This window comes from Anopheles stephensi, chromosome 3 (genome assembly GCF_013141755.1).
Source record: "Anopheles stephensi strain Indian chromosome 3, UCI_ANSTEP_V1.0, whole genome shotgun sequence".
In the NCBI taxonomy this organism is placed as follows: Eukaryota; Metazoa; Arthropoda; class Insecta; order Diptera; family Culicidae; genus Anopheles; species Anopheles stephensi.
Window position 1 is genome coordinate 1,832,402 of NC_050203.1, and position 17,765 is coordinate 1,850,166.

The 17,765-nt window shown below is 48.2% G+C and overlaps 6 protein-coding genes across 9 annotated transcripts in view; 3 read left to right on the top strand and 3 right to left on the bottom strand.

The window, feature by feature from the left end:
* Positions 1 to 140: 140 nt before the first annotated feature.
* LOC118512148 (chromatin assembly factor 1 subunit B) lies at positions 141 to 2,619 on the bottom strand. Its single transcript, XM_036056184.1, has 4 exons — positions 2,326 to 2,619; positions 2,063 to 2,255; positions 1,486 to 1,999; positions 141 to 1,419 (listed from the first exon to the last, which is right to left on the bottom strand). The coding sequence occupies exons 1-4, from the start codon at positions 2,458 to 2,460 to the stop codon at positions 294 to 296; spliced, it is 1,968 nt and encodes a 655-aa protein (XP_035912077.1). The 5' UTR covers positions 2,461 to 2,619; the 3' UTR covers positions 141 to 293.
* Positions 2,620 to 3,006: 387 nt separating this feature from the next.
* On the bottom strand, positions 3,007 to 7,031 carry LOC118512149. Its single transcript, XM_036056185.1, has 4 exons — positions 5,632 to 7,031; positions 3,542 to 4,020; positions 3,312 to 3,477; positions 3,007 to 3,234 (listed from the first exon to the last, which is right to left on the bottom strand). Exons 1-4 carry the CDS (start codon positions 6,889 to 6,891, stop codon positions 3,184 to 3,186), a joined length of 1,956 nt encoding a protein of 651 aa, XP_035912078.1. The 5' UTR covers positions 6,892 to 7,031; the 3' UTR covers positions 3,007 to 3,183.
* On the top strand, positions 4,403 to 5,630 carry LOC118512152 (vacuolar protein sorting-associated protein VTA1 homolog). The gene has a single exon (XM_036056192.1). The coding sequence runs from the start codon at positions 4,576 to 4,578 to the stop codon at positions 5,506 to 5,508; it is 933 nt and encodes a 310-aa protein (XP_035912085.1). The 5' UTR covers positions 4,403 to 4,575; the 3' UTR covers positions 5,509 to 5,630.
* Positions 7,032 to 7,052: 21 nt separating the features above from the next.
* On the top strand, positions 7,053 to 13,353 carry LOC118512150 (integrator complex subunit 14). Its single transcript, XM_036056186.1, has 2 exons — positions 7,053 to 7,402; positions 10,899 to 13,353. The coding sequence occupies exons 1-2, from the start codon at positions 7,208 to 7,210 to the stop codon at positions 12,540 to 12,542; spliced, it is 1,839 nt and encodes a 612-aa protein (XP_035912079.1). The 5' UTR covers positions 7,053 to 7,207; the 3' UTR covers positions 12,543 to 13,353.
* LOC118512147 (dnaJ homolog subfamily C member 2) lies at positions 7,627 to 10,713 on the top strand. The gene is made up of 2 exons (XM_036056183.1): positions 7,627 to 8,549; positions 8,644 to 10,713. The coding sequence occupies exons 1-2, from the start codon at positions 8,185 to 8,187 to the stop codon at positions 10,475 to 10,477; spliced, it is 2,199 nt and encodes a 732-aa protein (XP_035912076.1). The 5' UTR covers positions 7,627 to 8,184; the 3' UTR covers positions 10,478 to 10,713.
* Positions 12,664 to 17,765, bottom strand: part of LOC118512151 (homeobox protein homothorax-like) — a 55,740-nt gene continuing 50,638 nt past the window's right edge. For all 4 annotated transcript variants that reach the window (XM_036056190.1, XM_036056188.1, XM_036056187.1 and 1 more), the window contains one exon: positions 12,664 to 17,739. In XM_036056190.1, coding sequence (XP_035912083.1) covers positions 17,659 to 17,739 — 81 coding nt within the window. In that variant the 3' untranslated portion in view covers positions 12,664 to 17,658. The remainder of the gene's footprint in view (positions 17,740 to 17,765) is intronic.

Sequence of the window (17,765 nt, forward strand, 5' to 3'; positions counted from 1 at the left end):
AATCCATTTAGACGATTTTTAGGAGCTCGTTTGTAGGGACTTGATCGGGATTTGGCCACACTTCGCAGACTACGGCAGCGATTATGTTTCAGGTTTCGGATCCTACTCCCGCTATTTATCGGATAAAGAACCCAAATCCGTCCGCTCACCGCTTATTGGTTACTACTGAATTGTAAATTGTAATAGGTTATAATAATAAATCATGATAGCACATATGCTTAAATAAACACAAATCCGGGCTACCTTCTTCCCACGAGAAAACGCCCTCTTTTGCCTGCCTTACACAGCGTCGCTCATAAAAGTTTCTTTTTTGATTTCGGCGTCGATATCGTTCGGAACTCAACCCGTCGCGGTGTTTTCGGTGCGTCGGAATCCGGCTCCTTCGTTGGCTCGTTCTTAGGAGGAGCGAGAACCGCTTCATCTTCCCCGTCGGATTCTACCAACAGCACTATGTCTTCCGTTTGGTCAGTTTCCATCGGGCAAGGCTGTGGAAGCAGCTGCTGTTTCGTTACACCATTGGCAGCAGCCGGCTTCGGTTGATCGATTGGCCATGTATCGTTGGCATCTTCCTCTGCGGTCGGTTCAGCGGTAGGTTTCGCCGCACCAGTTTCCAGTGTTCGTGGATGTCGACGGATTGCGATGGGTTTGGGAGAATTCTTTCCCACCGATGAAGCTGACGAGGCCAGCGCAGGATTTTGTGGTGAATCGTCCTTTTTGTCCGACAGTGTTCTTGGGTGCCTCCGCACAGCAATTGGCGTAACTGGGCGATCCTTTTTCGCAGGGCTATCGAACTTTTCTTGGCTGCTGATTATTTTATCCTTTTCTATGACAAACTCCACCGGCTGCACAGGCTTTTCACCGGATGGTGGCGTCTTGGGAAGATCGCTGTCCTTCGCTTGATTTTCTTCCGGTTTTGGCTTCCTTCTAAACGCGATCGGTTGTGCCGGTTTTACGTCTTTCTTCACATCGTCTTTTTCAACCTGCGATTGCTTCGGTGGAGATGGTGTTTTAGTAATTGCATCCTTGGTGGAATCGGATGGTTTTGGAGGTGTACTGGTATTGTCTGCAGCGGGTGCTTCTATCGCTGGAGCTTCATATACCTTTCCCAGCTCACCATCAGTGAAAAATATCAGCGAACAAAAGCCATCCGTGCTTGACACTATAAGTATCTTTCCATCGGATGACCACGCCATGTCCGTAAGCCGAGTATAATGGATGTTGGATATCAGAGCAAACGGGGCGGCCTGTTGCGTATCGTACAGATAGACGGAACTTTTCGTAGCCACCGCGAACACCATTCTGTACGGGAGTGGCACAAGCGGTGGTTTATTTTCTGCATGTGAACGATGCTGGAAGTACACTGGGCAGAAGCGCACAGCCACCGAGTACTGATCAGGCGAAGGAAGTGTGAAGCAGGGCCTGGAAAAATCCAAATGAGTTATACACCGTTTTTTTTCCTGCAATTGGCCCAATGGCAAAACTTACTGTCGGAGAGAGTTTCGCGTAAAAATGTAGGTCGTGTGCAGAGGCTTTGAAACACCTTCGATCTCGGCAACTCCAGATGGCGCAACGATCAGATTCCCATCAGGACTGAAGCACAAACGCCGGAAGAATGTCTGCAGCGTATCGTCGTGAAACAGCCGAACGGTTTTGTCCCTCAGTGGATGCGACTGCGGCACGGGCAGAACACATTTATTGCACCTCGACACGACACGCTTTGTTTTGACGTCGTATACGCGAAACACTCGATCCGTGCTTAGCGTGGCCAGGTACTTATTTTGCGGATCCCAGGCAACACCTTGAACGAATCCCTTGTGGTCTTGAAGAATCGCCTGGTTTTTGCCACGCTGCACGTCCCACACGATCGCTGTATTGTCTACCGAGCCACTAATAAGAAACTGCGAGTTGGCCGACCAGGATAGATCGTACACGTCCTCCATGTGTCCTCGAAGCACCTTCAGTGTTAGCCACGTTTCCTTGTCCTGATCGTTGGTGGTGTCTGCAACCAATGGACAATTAGTCCTGTAACATTGCATTGGTAGAAGCTTGTTTCGTTACTCACCAAGAATGTTTAGCGTTTCCGACTCTCCTTTCTGCTTCCAAATGAATATTACACTTTCGTCGTCGCCAGATGCTAGCAGCTCCCCCGAAGGTGACCATCGTACCGCATTGACCGCACGTTGATGTCGCGTAAGATCAGCCGCCAGTTCCAAGTTGATCGTCCCACACTCTGGATTTTGTATCATGTACCAGATCTAGCGACCAAAATTTCAACAATTATTTGCCATTCAGTCAATCCAAATGTCCTAGGCATCCCATACTCACCAGCACATGCGAATCAGTCCCACCGGATGCCAGCCGATATTGATGATCACGATCGTTCGCTCCTTTCGGTTGGATGTCAACGCTCAACACCGGATCACGGTTATGCCATGATATTTCCGGAATTTGGCACTTCATTGTTGCTGTACACTTTAATACGATCGAGTTTCGAGTGTTAGATGGTTAAAATAAAGATTGTTTGATCACCTTTCCAACCGACGACGAAAACAACAAATTGAGCGCGCAAACTTTCCAACTGACAGACTCCGAAAGGGTGACAGGCGTTTGTCAACAAACAATGTGACGCCAAGGTTACTACAGGGAATTGATTTCCCTTCAAAGAGTTTTCAAAGTAGAACGTTTTGTCAAAATATCACCGCTTTACTGTCAACAGATCGCCAATAATATTTTAAAAATTTGTTTGCTCCTATTTAACGCGAACATAAATTTAGTTTATGCATATTATAAGCTTTTGTTCTATCTAGATAGTCTCTACTCACCTTGGTTCGTTTGTTTTACAATCGCCGGGTGCAACGAATCAAAACACAACCGATAATCGATTAGTTTCATCGATATTTCGCCTTTACAACGTTCGCCCTGATTTCAATGTAATTACAATGTAGTCCGGTCGCTTGTAATAACGTGCATAACAACAATGATTTAATTACGAGTATAAATCATAGATACCAAATTCGGAGATTAAGTAAAATTTTATTCTCTCTTTTGTGTTTCAATATTCGTGGAGATCGCTCTGTAATCAATCCACCTGGCTGATTGTTTTCGTTGGCAACATACGAGCTTCTCACTTACAGCACTTTGTAAAGTAAAAACCAATCGTGTACTAAATGCATCCTCCCACTGTCAATGGTTTTTCTCAAAATATTTAATTTTTGCTTCCGGGTTCGGGACAATCTGGAAAAGAAAACATGCGGTCAGTTAAGAATTTGTAGGAAGAGAATGGCTTCGTTTCTCTTTCTCCGAGTGCTTACCGTATCTTGGCCTGGTTTCCATCCGGCAGGACAAACCTCTCCATGCTTGTCCGTGTACTGGAATGCTTGTACTAATCGCAACGTTTCATCCACGGATCGCCCAACCGGAAGATCATTCATCGTAATTTGTCGCAACACACCGCGATCGTCAATGATAAACAAACCACTGGAAATCAAATACAAATGTTAGCTGCAAACTACCAGACCAGACATCCGAGAAAAATGCTTACCGCAGGGTGTGGCCCAAATCATCCAAAAAGACGCCGTAATCCTTCGAGATGCTGTGCGTTATGTCGCTCACCAGTGGAATGTTGATCTTGCCAAGTCCACCCTCCTTCCGTGGCGTGTTGATCCACGCGAGGTGGGTGAAGTGGGAATCAATGCTGGCCGCAATTACCTCCGTGTTTAGCTTCTTGAACTCATTCACCCGATCGGAGAAGGCGAGAATTTCTGTCGGACACACAAACGTGAAGTCGAGCGGGTAGAAGAAAAACACCAAATATTTCCCACGGTAGTCCGACAGCTTGATCTTCTTGAATGCTCCCTCGACTACGGCCGTAGCTTCGAACTCTGGTGCTGGACGTGAGATGACTGCCTTCGTGTACTGGAGCTTGTGGTCAACGAATCGGGGTGCTTCCTGCGGGTACACATGGCCCCCACCGAACGAATGGCAGGATCCTTGCTCTTCCGGCACGGCGGCATCGCTTTCCTGCGTAATGATGGCGAACGAAACCAGTAAGCAACAGGCGGCAATGCCGGGTGTAATGATGGCCGCGGAAAGTTTCTTCATTTCAAGGCGTTTCAATTTGAAGCGAAAGTGCACTCCACAGGTCACTGGGTAAAACCTTCACCAGGTGTCAAAACGATTATTTAGCCACGCGTACAAGTTTCCCTATCAACCGCTTCAATCGCAGCAGCAGAAGGCGTCAACACTTTAGATGCCGCTTTCCGATTCTATTTCTTCTTGCAGCCGGTGTACTATCGCTTATCGCAGCGCGTGAAACAGCAACATTGTACTCGCTGTCCCACTTCTTCAAACGCTAATCTATGATAAAGAACGGCCCGCGAGCAGAAACGAGAAGGGACATACAACTACCGATTGTAAACAAAGCAAACCATCCGAACTGTCAACGCATATTTTCACAAACGTCAAGTCGAGGCAACATTACTCATCGCCGTAGAAGCCAATTATTGTTACTTTGCTATTGTGTGCGCTGTTTGTGTCCGTTTTGCGTATTAACCAGCAGGCCAAACGGAACTAACGATGGCCACAAACTTCCCGCCCGTACCTCCCGCGTTGAAGTCCATCCAGCATTATCTGAAGACGGCCCAGGAACATGATTCCCGCGATCCGGTCGTCGCCTACTGGTGCCGCCTGTACGGTTTGCAGCTTGGTCTCAAGGTTTCCAATCAAGGGATAGAAGAACGAAAACTGCTGCTGGCAATAATGGACTGGTTGGAAACGACCAAGGGACAGATGGCGGACAACGAGTCCATTACGAACGAAGTGGCTGCCCAGGCCTACCTGGAAAATTACGCCCTCAAGCTGTTCCTGTACGCAGACAAGCAGGACCGAGCGAGCAACTTCGGTAAGAACGTTGTGAAAGCGTTCTACACGGCCGGCATGATCTACGACTTGTGTCAGATATTTGGCGACCTAACGGAGGAAGTAACACAGAACCGAAAGTACGCCAAGTGGAAGGCATCCTATATTCACAACTGTCTGAAAAATGGAGAAACACCCGTAGCGGGCCCTATGCCTACCGAGGACGACAAAGAATTTGACCAAGATGCCTTTCTACCGAACGCGGATCCGCAACCGGGACCTAGCAATACTCCTGCCCCGCAGCAACCACCGCCAGTATCACCGCAACCACCACCGGCTGGACCGACCAACTTCATCACCACAGATCCGTTCAGCAACGTGAAAGCTCCGACACCACCGAGCGAACCGGAAAAACCGCCGGGCGGATTCCAACCGTACATGGGCGGACCGGTAGCGGGTGTGGCCGGCACTCCCGTGGAAACGAATCGACTGGTCTCACCCACTGGCGTGCAGCTGCGACCGGAGCAACTCACCAAAGCCCAGAAATACTGCCGATGGGCAGAAAGTGCACTCAACTACGAGGATTTGAAGACGTCGATCGATAATCTCCAGAAGGCGCTCCGTCTGCTACAGACCGGACAGGACGGTTAGGCTCGGTGAGAAGGCCAGATCTTTGTTTGTTGTTTAATTGCTTATCCTAGTATCCGCTTGTATCTGTACCATGTACTCAGAGAAATAATCAACAATTTGCTTAATAAAGGAAATGACACGTACCTGCCGAGAGATATTCTGGAGCGATGTCGAGGTTGCTGATACGGAATTCTTTGGCTGCGGAGAGCTTGGCACGATGGCAGCCGCCTTTTGCCGTGGTGGTGTTGGAGTTTCATCCCGCTTTTCGTTTCTTTGCACTGGCTGATGATCCCTATCGCGAGGAGATGATTGCTTTGCATGCTTTTCCTTCTGCACAGCGATAGCTTGTTTAATGTTCGGAGTGCTGGAAGTCAACCCCGTTCTGAACTTCCGCACTTGTTGGTCCCGCGATGTTTGCGGAGTCACGGCGCGCAATACCTTTACAGTAGCAGTTCTTCTCAGGTTTTTATCATTTCGAGGTACAGGCATTTCCGTTCTTATTTTTTTCGAGCCACCGTGATCTTCCGCGACGTGAGGCGATCGTTCTCTGACGTTGCGTTTGCTGACTGTATAGTATCGGTCCGAAACATTGATCAACCGAGTGTCTTCATTTTTAAGAGCGCTCGAGAGCGTTTCCTCTTCGCTTGCATTTTCGCAATCTACCATTTCCAGCTCCGTCTCGTTGTTCAATTGGTTCAATATTTGCAGATTATCTTCCTCCTCCAGCTGGTCGGGCACAATTTTTTCTCCGTCGTTTTCCCCATAGTACGCGTCCACCTCTTCTTGATTAACGAAGTCTTCCGTCTCGAGCACCACCTCCTCAACCAATGCAGTGTCGGAGTGATCCAGCATGCTGCTCGATACCAGTTTCAGCCCCTTCCGATCGCCATCGTCCACGTTCACGATGCAGTACGTGTCGCACTGCGAGTCCGAATCCGTGTATTCCTGCTTCATAAAGCTTTGACGGACCTCCGGCGGCACGTAGTTACACATCTGCAGGATGTGGTAGCGCATCCGCGTCAGGTTCAGGATGGTGGTCCATCGGCAGAACACACACTGACGCTTCCGATCATTGTCGACCGATTTGAAAAAGTCATGCACCGCCTTTTTGTTGTGTGATGTGTAGTACGATTGCAGCTCCCGCTCTTCTGCGTCCACCACCGAGGCCGATATTTCCTCCCGTGCTTCCGCGGACGCTTCATTACACCGTTGCACGATGTGCTGCACCATTCGTGTAGCATTTTCACGCGTTTCCCACCCGCAAAAGGTGCACTTTTGCTTTGTTTCACCAGCGGGCAGAAAGTACTTACGCACCTGGTGCGCATTTTTACGCTTTTGCTTTACCTTAACGTCCCGCTTGCTGTTGCTGACGATTTGCTCTCGGGGAATACTTTGTTTCGACATCGCGTCTGCTACGTTGGGAGAATTACAAATATGCTGAAATATTTCAATTTCAAATGCCTACGCCGCTGCGGCACAGTTCCGAGAAAATAAACACAGTGAAAAACAACACACACAACGCGTGAAAAATGGCGGCGACAGGATGATTGAAATTGATTCAACGCTTTTGACAGTTCCACTTTGACAGCGCCACGAAAAGCAAAGTGGAGTGTAAACATCGAATCGCACCGAAGATAAAGTACTTTTTTATGGTGTAAAAGGTGTTTTCGAATGGTGGGTGTAATTATTTAGCTTGTAGCCGAATCCGCCAATTAACGCCATGCCTACAATCATCGCGCTGGACGTGTCGCTTTCGATGTCGCGCCCCATACCGAACCAACCATCGGGCACCGGTGGGTCCGGTGGAAGTACGGAATCGGAGAATGTGTTGACCTACCATCATCTAGCAGCTCAGGGAATAAATTATGTGCTCGATTATCTCACCAAGCATGCCCGTCTGGAGTATGTATCCCTGGTAAGTAAAACAATCGAAGGGTTTTGGGCAAAGTATCCAGCTTTGTTTACATCGGTTTGTTTGCGTGCGAGCGAGCAAGAAAGCACACCACCACACGGAAGGAAAAAGGGAGAGAGATTGATTTCGAACATGTCTCAGAAAAGGTATCCCGTGTTCGAACTTGCATGTTCGAAACGGTATCGTTTGAAAACTTCAACTCGTGCGCGTAAACGAACGCATGTGTGCCGATCTTGTACCAATCGTGCCGCGCTACCTGTGTGAAGTTTTCCGCGCTATGTCAAGTAAATTCAGTCTGTGAAAAATTCCTTCGCTCTGGTACGGAAAAAGCCCAGGGATTCGTGGATTCCCATCGCCGAAACGTGTCGCAGAAAGGCGGCCAGGAACGTTGCACCGAGCAGCGCACAGCATAGAGCGTGAGGAAATGTGCAGCAAACAACCCCATCCGTCGCCGTAGTTGCAGCTGTCTCTGGTGGTGTCGTTTACATCGAGGCGATTGCCCCCCACGTGTTTGAGGTTAGGTATTGGCGCTGCCCGATTGTGGGTTTGCGGCTGTGAAAAAGTGAGACGAACGTTCGTCACTGTCTTCTAAGGTGGTCGTCATTGCTCAAGACAGCAAAAAGGAAAAAAAGAATCGCTACTTCGCTGTAAAGCATTGCCAGACGACTCTGCTCCTATCCGGCTCGTGTGTGTTACATAAAGGAAGTGGGAGAAAAGAAAAAGAAAGGCGAGATATTACACACGGAGATAGAGGAAGGGCGCAGTGTTCATCGCCAGCCAGCACCATGGCAGCCACCACAAGTGACAAAAGCAAACGTCCTTCTGCGGCCGTCCTTACCGTTGCCTTGCGGACAAAGTACGATCTGCGTCGTTCCTTGTCGGGCGCCAAATGGAACGAGGGCCTAGAGTACCTACAGTATCTGCACGAAACGCAACCAATCACGCCGAAATGTCCCCCAACAAAGGATGAACTGATCGCGTCTGGTTTGTTGCCGGCTGATGGAGCACAACAGACGGCAACCGGCGCCGTCGATCCGGAAGCACTGTTTGATGAGATGTTTGAGGTGGACATCGACTATCTGAAGAGTTTGGATCCGAAGGATTGGAAAAATCAGGATCACTACGCCGTGCTCGGACTAAAGAAGATGCGGTAAGCATGCACACCACATTCCCCATCCTTGCTGATGAGTTATTTTGTCCTCTAATTCGTACCGTTTTTGTTTGTTCTCATTTCCCTGGTACAGGTTTGAGGCAACCGATGAGGACATCAAGCGTGCATACCGCAAGATAGTGTTGAAGCACCATCCAGACAAACGGAAAGCGCTGGGGGAGAATGTAAAGCAGGACGACGATTACTTCCACTGCATTACGATGGCGTACGAAACGCTGGGCACGCTGAAGAACCGTCGCGCCTTCGACTCGATCGATCCCGAATTTGACGACGCGCTTCCGTCCCAGTCCGAGGTCGAGAAAGACTTCTACGGCTCACTGCGCGACGTGTTTAGGCGCAACGCCCGTTGGAACGAATCACGCAAATCGGCTCCCCAGCTGGGGGACGACAATACGTCCCGCGAAGCGGTAGAACACTTTTACGATTTTTGGTACAACTTTCAGAGCTGGCGCGAATTTAGCTACCTCGACGAAGAGGATAAGGAAAAGGGCCAGGATCGGGAGGAACGGCGCTGGATCGAGAAACAGAACAAAGCAATCCGGTTGAAGCGCAAGAAGGAGGAATCGGCTCGTATCCGTTCGTTGGTGGATTTGGCGTACAATAACGATCCGCGTGTGGTTCGGTTTAAGCGCGAGGAAAAGGAACGTAAGCTAGCAGCCAAGCGCGCGAAACAGAACGCTTACCAGGTGCAGAGGGCGGAAGAAGAGCGTGTAGCGAAGGAAGCGGCCGAAGCAAAACAGCGCGCGGAAGAAGCAGAACAGAAGCGTATCGAGCAGATACAGATCGAGCGCGAACGGACGAAGCGTATACTGAAAAAGGAACGCAAGCTGCTGCGTGACACGGCCAAGGGAAAGGATTACTATGCGGCGAACGATAAGGAGCGACTGAAGCATATGGAAGGGTTGGAGAAGCTGATCGAATCGTTCAAGCTGCTCGAGCTGCAAGATTTCAACAAGGAGCTGGCAGCGGGCGGTCGGGACGCGTTCATCAAAGCGATCAGTGAGCTAGAGGCTAAGCTGGAGCAGGAACGGATGGCCGCCCAGCAGGCGGCCAAAATACCGAACAATGCCGGGCTGAAGGTGGTCAACCGGAAGGCCATGTGGACACACGATAATGTGCAGCTGCTGATCAAGGCGGTGAATCTGTTCCCGGCCGGTACCATTTCTCGCTGGGAGGTGATAGCGAACTACCTGAACCAGCACGGTACGGAGCTGGGCGATATGCGGTTCTACGCGAAGGACGCCCTGAATAAGGCGAAAGAGCTGCAGGCGGGCGATTTCTCCAAGAGTGACCTTAAGACGGTAGTTAACCAGCAGGCGTATGAATCGTTCGAGCGCAGCAAAAAGGATCTCAAGATCATCGACAACTCCGAGATCAGCATGAAGGAAGCGTCGGATGCGGCCGCGGCCAAAGAAAAGGCACAACAGAACGGCGGCAAGTCCAAGCAGGCTGAGAAGAAAGCGACCCCCGCCCCGATGGCCAACGGTGGCACAAAAGGACACGAGGCAGAAAATGGCGCTGCCGACGGCAAGGAGAACCGCAGCAACAAGCAACCGAAACAACAGGCTGTGAAGGAGGACAAAGCGCCGGTGGTGAACGGAACGACGACGACGGACGATAGCAATAACAAGCTTAACGCTACCACTGCCGCGCCGACTGCGACCGATGGCAAAGCGAAACCAACGGCGGCCAAAAAGGAGAAGGAAGCCAATCGGGTCTGGAGCAAGGAGGAACAGGCGCTACTCGAGCAGGCCATCAAGACGTACCCGGTGTCGTTCGGTGCGGACCGCTGGGACAGGATAGCGGAGTGTATACCGAACAGGACGAAAAAGGATTGCATGCGGCGCGTCAAGGAGCTAGTAGATCTGGTTAACGCGAAGCGCGAGGCGCAGCAAAGCGTCAAGTAGAGGTGGAGTGGGTGGGTGGCGAGCAGGTGGAGGAGCTTGTATAACATCTTCCCGCTTCCAACAGCAACGCCGTGTCGGACAGACTGTGTACATACTGCTAATAATATCTGGTTCTACCATAGCCACACTAACCATATACGACACACACACACACCTTCATACCAGAGCACAGAGGACAGACAGGACAAACGGAAATACATCTATTCTTATTAAAAATTGCGACCAACAGAAGAAAACGGTGTCGTGAGAAGATTTGCAGACAGTTGTTTAAAAGAACGAAAGTCACTCCTCCCTTGTTTACTTCCTCCTCCCTTTCTCTCTCTCTCTCTCTCTCCGTCGTCGTGGTGTGCCGTTTGGGGTGGGACAGTTTTCATCCCTGTTTTCTATATGCCTCCTTGTATCTTGTACCTTCTCCCGTCAGATCATCTATTCGTCGCTGTACGAAGTTGTAGTGGATTTCACGCGTGATTACGAATCAATTCGGCAGGCGCTGCCCAAGATCGAGCATTACGACAAGACCTGCCTGGAGAATGTGTTGGTGGCAGTGAACAATGCGTTTAAGACGCACTGGGGCAGCCAGAACTACTGCCAAATCATCTTCGTCACAGACTGTGGCGTTGGAATGGGGCCAACCTCGCTGAAGAATACGATCATCAACATACAGACGTACAAAGCGGCATGTGCGGCAGCCGCCGCAGCAGCTGCCGCTTCGTCCGATGGCTCCAAAACGGCCGCCGCGCTCGCTGCCGGTAACAGTGCGTCCATTCCGGCACCATCCGAAAACCAGTGGGTCGGATTTTCCTACCCAAGCAAGCTGTCCTTCATGTGCCTCGGTAGCTTGTCAACAGATTCCGCCTTCCGGTGTGGCACAAAGCTCTACCGGCAGCTGCTGGAAGTGAGCGGACAAAAGGGACAATTGTTTATACCGCGCTTGAAGATAAAACACGAAGAATCGGCCGGAGATGAAACATCCCCAAGCACCGCCGGAGATGACAGCGAGGACGGTATGAGGCAGTTGACGCGATCGTCCGCGCTGGAATGCTTTGCCACGATGTGCGATGTCAACTATCGGCAGTTTGAGGCAACACTGCGCTGCGGCGGCTATTTCCGGCTAGAAGAACCCGTCACCGTTTGGCCAGCGCCGCTTCCATATACCGCGCGTGATGTGTTGGGTGCCGAGACGACCAAGCTCATGTCCCGCCGGCTGGAAGTGTGTGGCTTTATTCGCATGTCGGACATTGGTTCGCCGATGTCTGTTAGTAGACACCTGATACTGCCTCGCAGTACCGCCGCCGGCGCAGCCGAACGGGAAAACGATGGTGGGAAGGCTGAGCTGAAAAACGGACATGGCCACCCTTCCGCCGAGGAACGGCTCGAGGCCGACATTAAAGCGTTCTACGCCAAATCGGACTCCGGCGGCGAGCATCACCAACACGACGATCACACACCGGACGGTGGTGCGGACGTGAACAAGGAGTCAGTGTGTGTGCTTCTGCACGGTTCGCTTAAGGTAGAGAACATGGCCGCCCTGGTGCTGGTGGGCGACAATTGGTACGGGTTCATCTACTCATACGCGGACGGGAAGAAAAAGTGGAACCTGATGCTGAACGTTCTCCCGCCCGGAAGCGACGTGGTACCGTGGCTAGGTGACCTACGCTATCTCGGCACAATGGAGGACGCTTTCCAGGGCGAAAACCCCTCGTTCCCGATCAAGGCAGACAAGCGCAGCTACTCGCAAACGATCGTCGTCTGGATCCGGCACGCCAGCCTCCAGTCCGACATACAGAAGGTGCTTAGGCACGCGAAGAAGCTGCCCGAAAAGACGCAACACTTCTACAAGGAGCTGAACCGCATCCGGCGGGCGGCCCTTTCGCTCGGCTTCGTCGAACTGCTCGAAGGATTGGCACACATTTTCGAGCGCGAAATCAGTACGCTACCACTGAACGCGTCACCGGACTGCTCCATGCAGCTGACCCATGCAGCCATCGAGCTGCGGAAGACCAACAACCGCGATCTGAAGTCCGTCATTCACGCCCTGCCCACACAGTACAACCAGCTCGGATAGATGCCGGGCGGATTTGGTTGGCGAGTCATAAAATAGATAAGTTAGTTATTCGCTAACAGCAGTAACAGACAGAATAGAATAAACACATTTCTTTCTCTTAAAACCGTACCCTCTTAAAGGCTAGATTTCTCAAATAGTTTTATTCTCAGCTGTCATTTCGCTTAAAATGAGGCAGCTTCTGTGTTTCGCGGTTCCGGTTTTCGGCACGAAGGAGTTTCTGTGTTTTCCTTCTCCGATTTGCCCTGCCTCTCTTTGCCTGATTTCTTCAATCAATTGATCAATTAATAATATAATAGTATACATTTTCTTTTCGTTTCGTTTCGTTTCTTATCGTTTGCTGTTTTGTAGGGTAACCGTTTCCTTCGGGGCATTAGTAGAGCCTGCACCAGCTATCCAATTTTTAACCCACTTCATTTTTTTTAGATTGATGTTCAACTTCTCTTCCATCCTCTTATTGCCTTTCTGCTTTGTTTTAGTATTTTTGCCGAAATAGATTGTTAAGCTAAACAGGGGTTGGGTGGTTGTTCCGATTCTCTAAACGTGGTATGTTCTAATTTTGTGTTAAATTTTTCTTTTCTCTTATTTTTTGCAAATAAAATTGTCGCAGAGAGTAGTGCTGGTAATTTTGTCGACTTTTTTCCTCGATTCACACATGCACGTTACGGTTTCACAAAAGCGCAAAATAGTGAACAAGCCTTAGCAGCGCGCTCTTCCCGCAAAAAGGAAGTGGCGATTTTCTATTCTTCTCGTTCCCATGTTAGGTAATTCTATGCGGTATACTTTTGTTGTTGTTTCTAAGTTCTAAAGTTATGCTTTTACGTACTTTTAACTGAAGGTAGTTCTGTGTTGCTCTCAAGCATTCTTCTGCCTCTCTCACACTAGCTCTACACTACACTTCAATTTGTTGTTCTTATTTATCTTATCTCCCTTCACGTTTTCTCTTAATGGCACGGACGTTAAGTTGTGTGTTTGCATGGCTTTCAAAAAAAAAAAGTATTCATCTATAAAATAAAAATTATAAGAAATGTATGGTACACGATTGAATGCGTTAATGTTTGGGATGTTTAACGGTTAATTGGTTTGACTTAAACGCACCACCAGAGCTTCAAGAATTTCAAAATCTCCCCCGAGAAGAGTAGTAGTTATTTAAAAAAAGCTATTGGCAGTTAAGAGTGAAAATCAACAAAGTCAATTAAAAATAGGTTTGATCATCAAACAAGTAACAAAACCTTAGGATATTGAATAAAAGGTTTGTTTGTGCGAAGAGTGTGGCGGTCAAATTTAGTACGAACAAGACAAGAGTAATGAACGCGCATAAGGTAAGAAAAGAAACTCTAACTTAGCTTTTAAAAAGAAAGGGAAGAAAAAACATCATTTCAAGGACCCCATAATCACTCCCAGCGCTGGTGGCGGCGGGCTCATGTCACGCGAGATTCCTATTTTCCCTTTTAAAGGAGACTAGGATAGCGAAATCGAAAGTAGCACACAGTCAGTGAAAGAACTCTTGGGAAAATGAGTATCCTTCTGACCCAACGCAACCCAACCACCACCATCATCAACACACACACACACGCGCGTGGTTCGAACCTTACCTACAGCCTAACGTAACATGGTAACATCTTTGTTGTTCGATCGGAAGAATCCAGCGCCGGATTCCATGAGGATTCGTGTGTGTGTGTGTGAGTGGGTATGGAAAAAGAAGAAAACTGGAAGAAAGTTGGGTTATAGGTGTGAACGCGCGTTTTCTTCCACAAACTTTTCACCGTTACTTTCAGCTTTGGACGGTGCGCGGTTGAATGAGTTTTACCATTACTATTTGGCTAAAAGTGGTTGCAGCTAGTAGTATACACATTTGTTAGTTCTGAGTGGGGCATCATTTAAGAAAAAAAAGGAAAATTTGTGACTTCTTCTATCGTCCCTTTCCCAAATTGCTCTCTTAACGGTATTAGGAATTGGTAATAAAAACCTTACGCTACTAGGAATATACTCATGTACGTGTGTGTGTATATAGATATATATGTTAATTTTTGAAAAATAATAACGTAAATTTGTTATGCTCTATTATTTCGTTTGCCTCACTCACAATATGAATTCTTTGTTCTTTGTTTTCCTATTTACGTATACAAGGTTCGCAGCAGTGACGATGGTATTTTGTAGTTTCACTTTTGTCGTATCTCCTTCCTACAGCAGTTCTATCCGTTGTTGTTGTCGCTTGAGTCGCTTTTCTCTCTCTGCTAGTAGTAACAACAACGTTCTGGCTTTCACTAACACAAAAGCTCTACAACACACTTGCGGCATTGGTTGCGCGGTTAGCTTGCCTTCTTTTGTAGTTCATTGCTGCTGTTCGTTTTCTGCTTCTGTATACTGGTCGCGCACATGGCTGGCTCACTTATCTCAACTATATGGTATACTTCAGTTACTTCGATGACTGGGTTTTGTTTTCCGTGCCGGTACTTCACGCGAGCTTGAAAGATTCGTTCGTATCATTATCGTATAGGAGGGGGGGTTCAGCTCACTTTTCACCATTACATACAACACTTTTTGTTTACCCAACGCCAGTAGACTGTCCCGAATTGGGAAAAACGGAAGCAATGTTAGCGGATGTATGGTTGTTTTGAGGAGAAAATTGAAACGAAAAATTGGGTTTAAACTTCGAAAACGATTCACACAAACTCCTTTTTTACGACGCTCTGCATTGTGGCTGATTCAACATCCGTACGCCGTTTCTCTCGCGCTTTCGTTTCATCATTTCATGGCGATATGGAAATCAAATAAATCTATTATCACAGACTTCACTCTCGTCCTTCCACTCCTGGCTACGTCTCTTCAGCGTATTATCCCTTCAGCATGTTAGCCCCTGCTGGAGCTTGAGAAAGAACCGGTGAGAAAGTTTATTTTCCGGTTTGGGGCTTTTTGTTTGCTTTTTGTTGCTGTTTGTGGCTGCTTCTTACCATTTACGACTATTACGAAACGTGCCCACCTTTTCTTACTACCTTATTACTTAACTTGCTTAGTTTTTGTTTTTCATTTCATTACCCACCACTGCTCTTAGTATACTAGTGTACGTATATCTGTTGCTTTGTTTCATTCTTTCACAGTAGTTGCATGTTACGATCAATGCCTTAAACTTAGAGAACGGAACTGAATATGACACTTAAAAGTAACTTTGTGTTGCGCTTACTACGTCCGTGTGTTTGAGGGTGTAACGATTGTTTGCATTTTTATACCACTTACAGTAATCGTATTCCATTATTTTGGTTGTTCTCTTCTCTTTCACTTCTCTCTTCAGCAGGATTGAGTGTTTTGTTGTAGTAATTTACGTATACTTGGCTTGTTTTGTTTGTTTCGTATGAGTTTTGTTTGCTCTAGCTTGAGTTTGAGTATTTTCCACATCTCTTTTGGAAGTATTGTTTCTCAGTTTCTGGTTTGCTCTAGGATTTGCGATTGGTGCGTTCGTTTTTACGCTTTTTTTCTTCATTATGCACCACGTGTGCCAGCGTCCTTTTGCTTCGTTCGTTCGTTAAGTGCATCATTCGTAATCATGCGGCTATCATCATCGTCGTCGTCGAGGGATTTTAATAGAACCGTCCGCTTGCCCCGGGGTCATTGTTGAATTTCTTCTTCCTTACGCGTGTGGACTGCACACTGGGCCGAAATGTATGTAAATGGTATTTATTTATGTAATCATCATCCGATTACATCCACCACTCCGTAGGTGGTGGGGCAACACGCGAGGCCCACAGCCCCAGTAAGTATAATCGCCCGCCTGCCGAAACGCACAAATCCATTTCAATTCCGGTTTCTCAACCGTACACACACGCGCACTGCTTCCCCATTCTATAATTGAGTTACCTTTTCCGCGGACTGTTCGAAGACTTCCCCCGCTGTACAGGGTGGTGAAAACGGGGTAAAAAAATAAAACACGCGGCTTTCCCAGAACCGTTCGTCCTTACCACTGTGTTCCCGGGAACGGGACGGGAAGGTGGCTCATTACGAAGGTAATAAATATTAATCAATTCAGGCTTCATCATCATAGCACACCGGCACGCACGAATAATATTCCCGCAGGTCCTGTCGAGTTATTGCTCGTGCTTTGCTTTTTTTTTCGTTTCTCACACGTTCGCCTTCATCATTAATAGCATTAACCGATGAAAGGATAGCGAAGCAGCTTGCAAGCACACGGGTTAATTAATAACCCACTTCACCGATGGTTAGGGAAGCAGCTACCCGCGGTCAGGCGTTGCCCATTCACCGGAATCTGTGCTGTGACCGAAATTCGGGTCCGCTCGCTCTCACAACACCCCGATTGGGATGAATTTGTTTGTAAATTGCATTTCTATTCAAATCGGACGGCACGGTTGTACTACCACGGGCACGAGCAGCACATTGTTTACCCACATTGATTGGAGCAATTATTCGGCCACTGGTTCACGTTTTCTGCTTCTTGAACAGGGTGGATTTTTTGGTTTGATTTCAGTAGTGAGGTGAGAAACCGGACATTTGTTTCCTTGACAGGGAAGTTGACAAGTTGCTGCTCTGGGCAGCCTGAGTCTGGCTACCTGGGTGGCAGAATTTGATTTAGAAATTGGGAAGCAACACGCAATTGTTTCCAATTAACGTTTCATCCGGCTAAAGATAGGAATTGAATTGATGCAGTTCAACCCGGTTGTTGTTGTAGTGCGCATTCTCTAACGCCCCTTAATGAATCGTAATACATCGATTACGGTGACACCGGTTTGTAAACACATAACCTCATGGGTAAACCGAGGATTGTTACAGTTAACGGCTCTAGAAAACTTTGATAAGGAGCCCCCGTTTGGCGATTACCGGACAATGGACAGTACTTGTTTGGCAAAACATTTGGTTTGTGTTCCGATTGGCACCTAACCAAGCAATCGTTCGGTCTAGATCTGACTTGTCAACGAAGAGATGGCATGTTACGAATCGCACTTTCGAAGACGCATCCGCTTGTTTTGGTGAACATCTTTTAGGTTGCCTGCCTGAGGTGAGGTTGACACTTGATGTAGAAACTAGCGTCGATCGTTTCACTGATAGTGGGGTCTTTGGTGGACTAGGTTTGAGTTTGCAAGATGACAGGGGGCAAGGATTAGGACTCTTACTCCCCAGAGTTGTCGGAGGCATTCTCCAGCATTGGCAGCAAGATACGTCGACGAGCGTTAATGAACCAATTGTTTACCTGTAAGAAACAAAACGGCAAGTGTC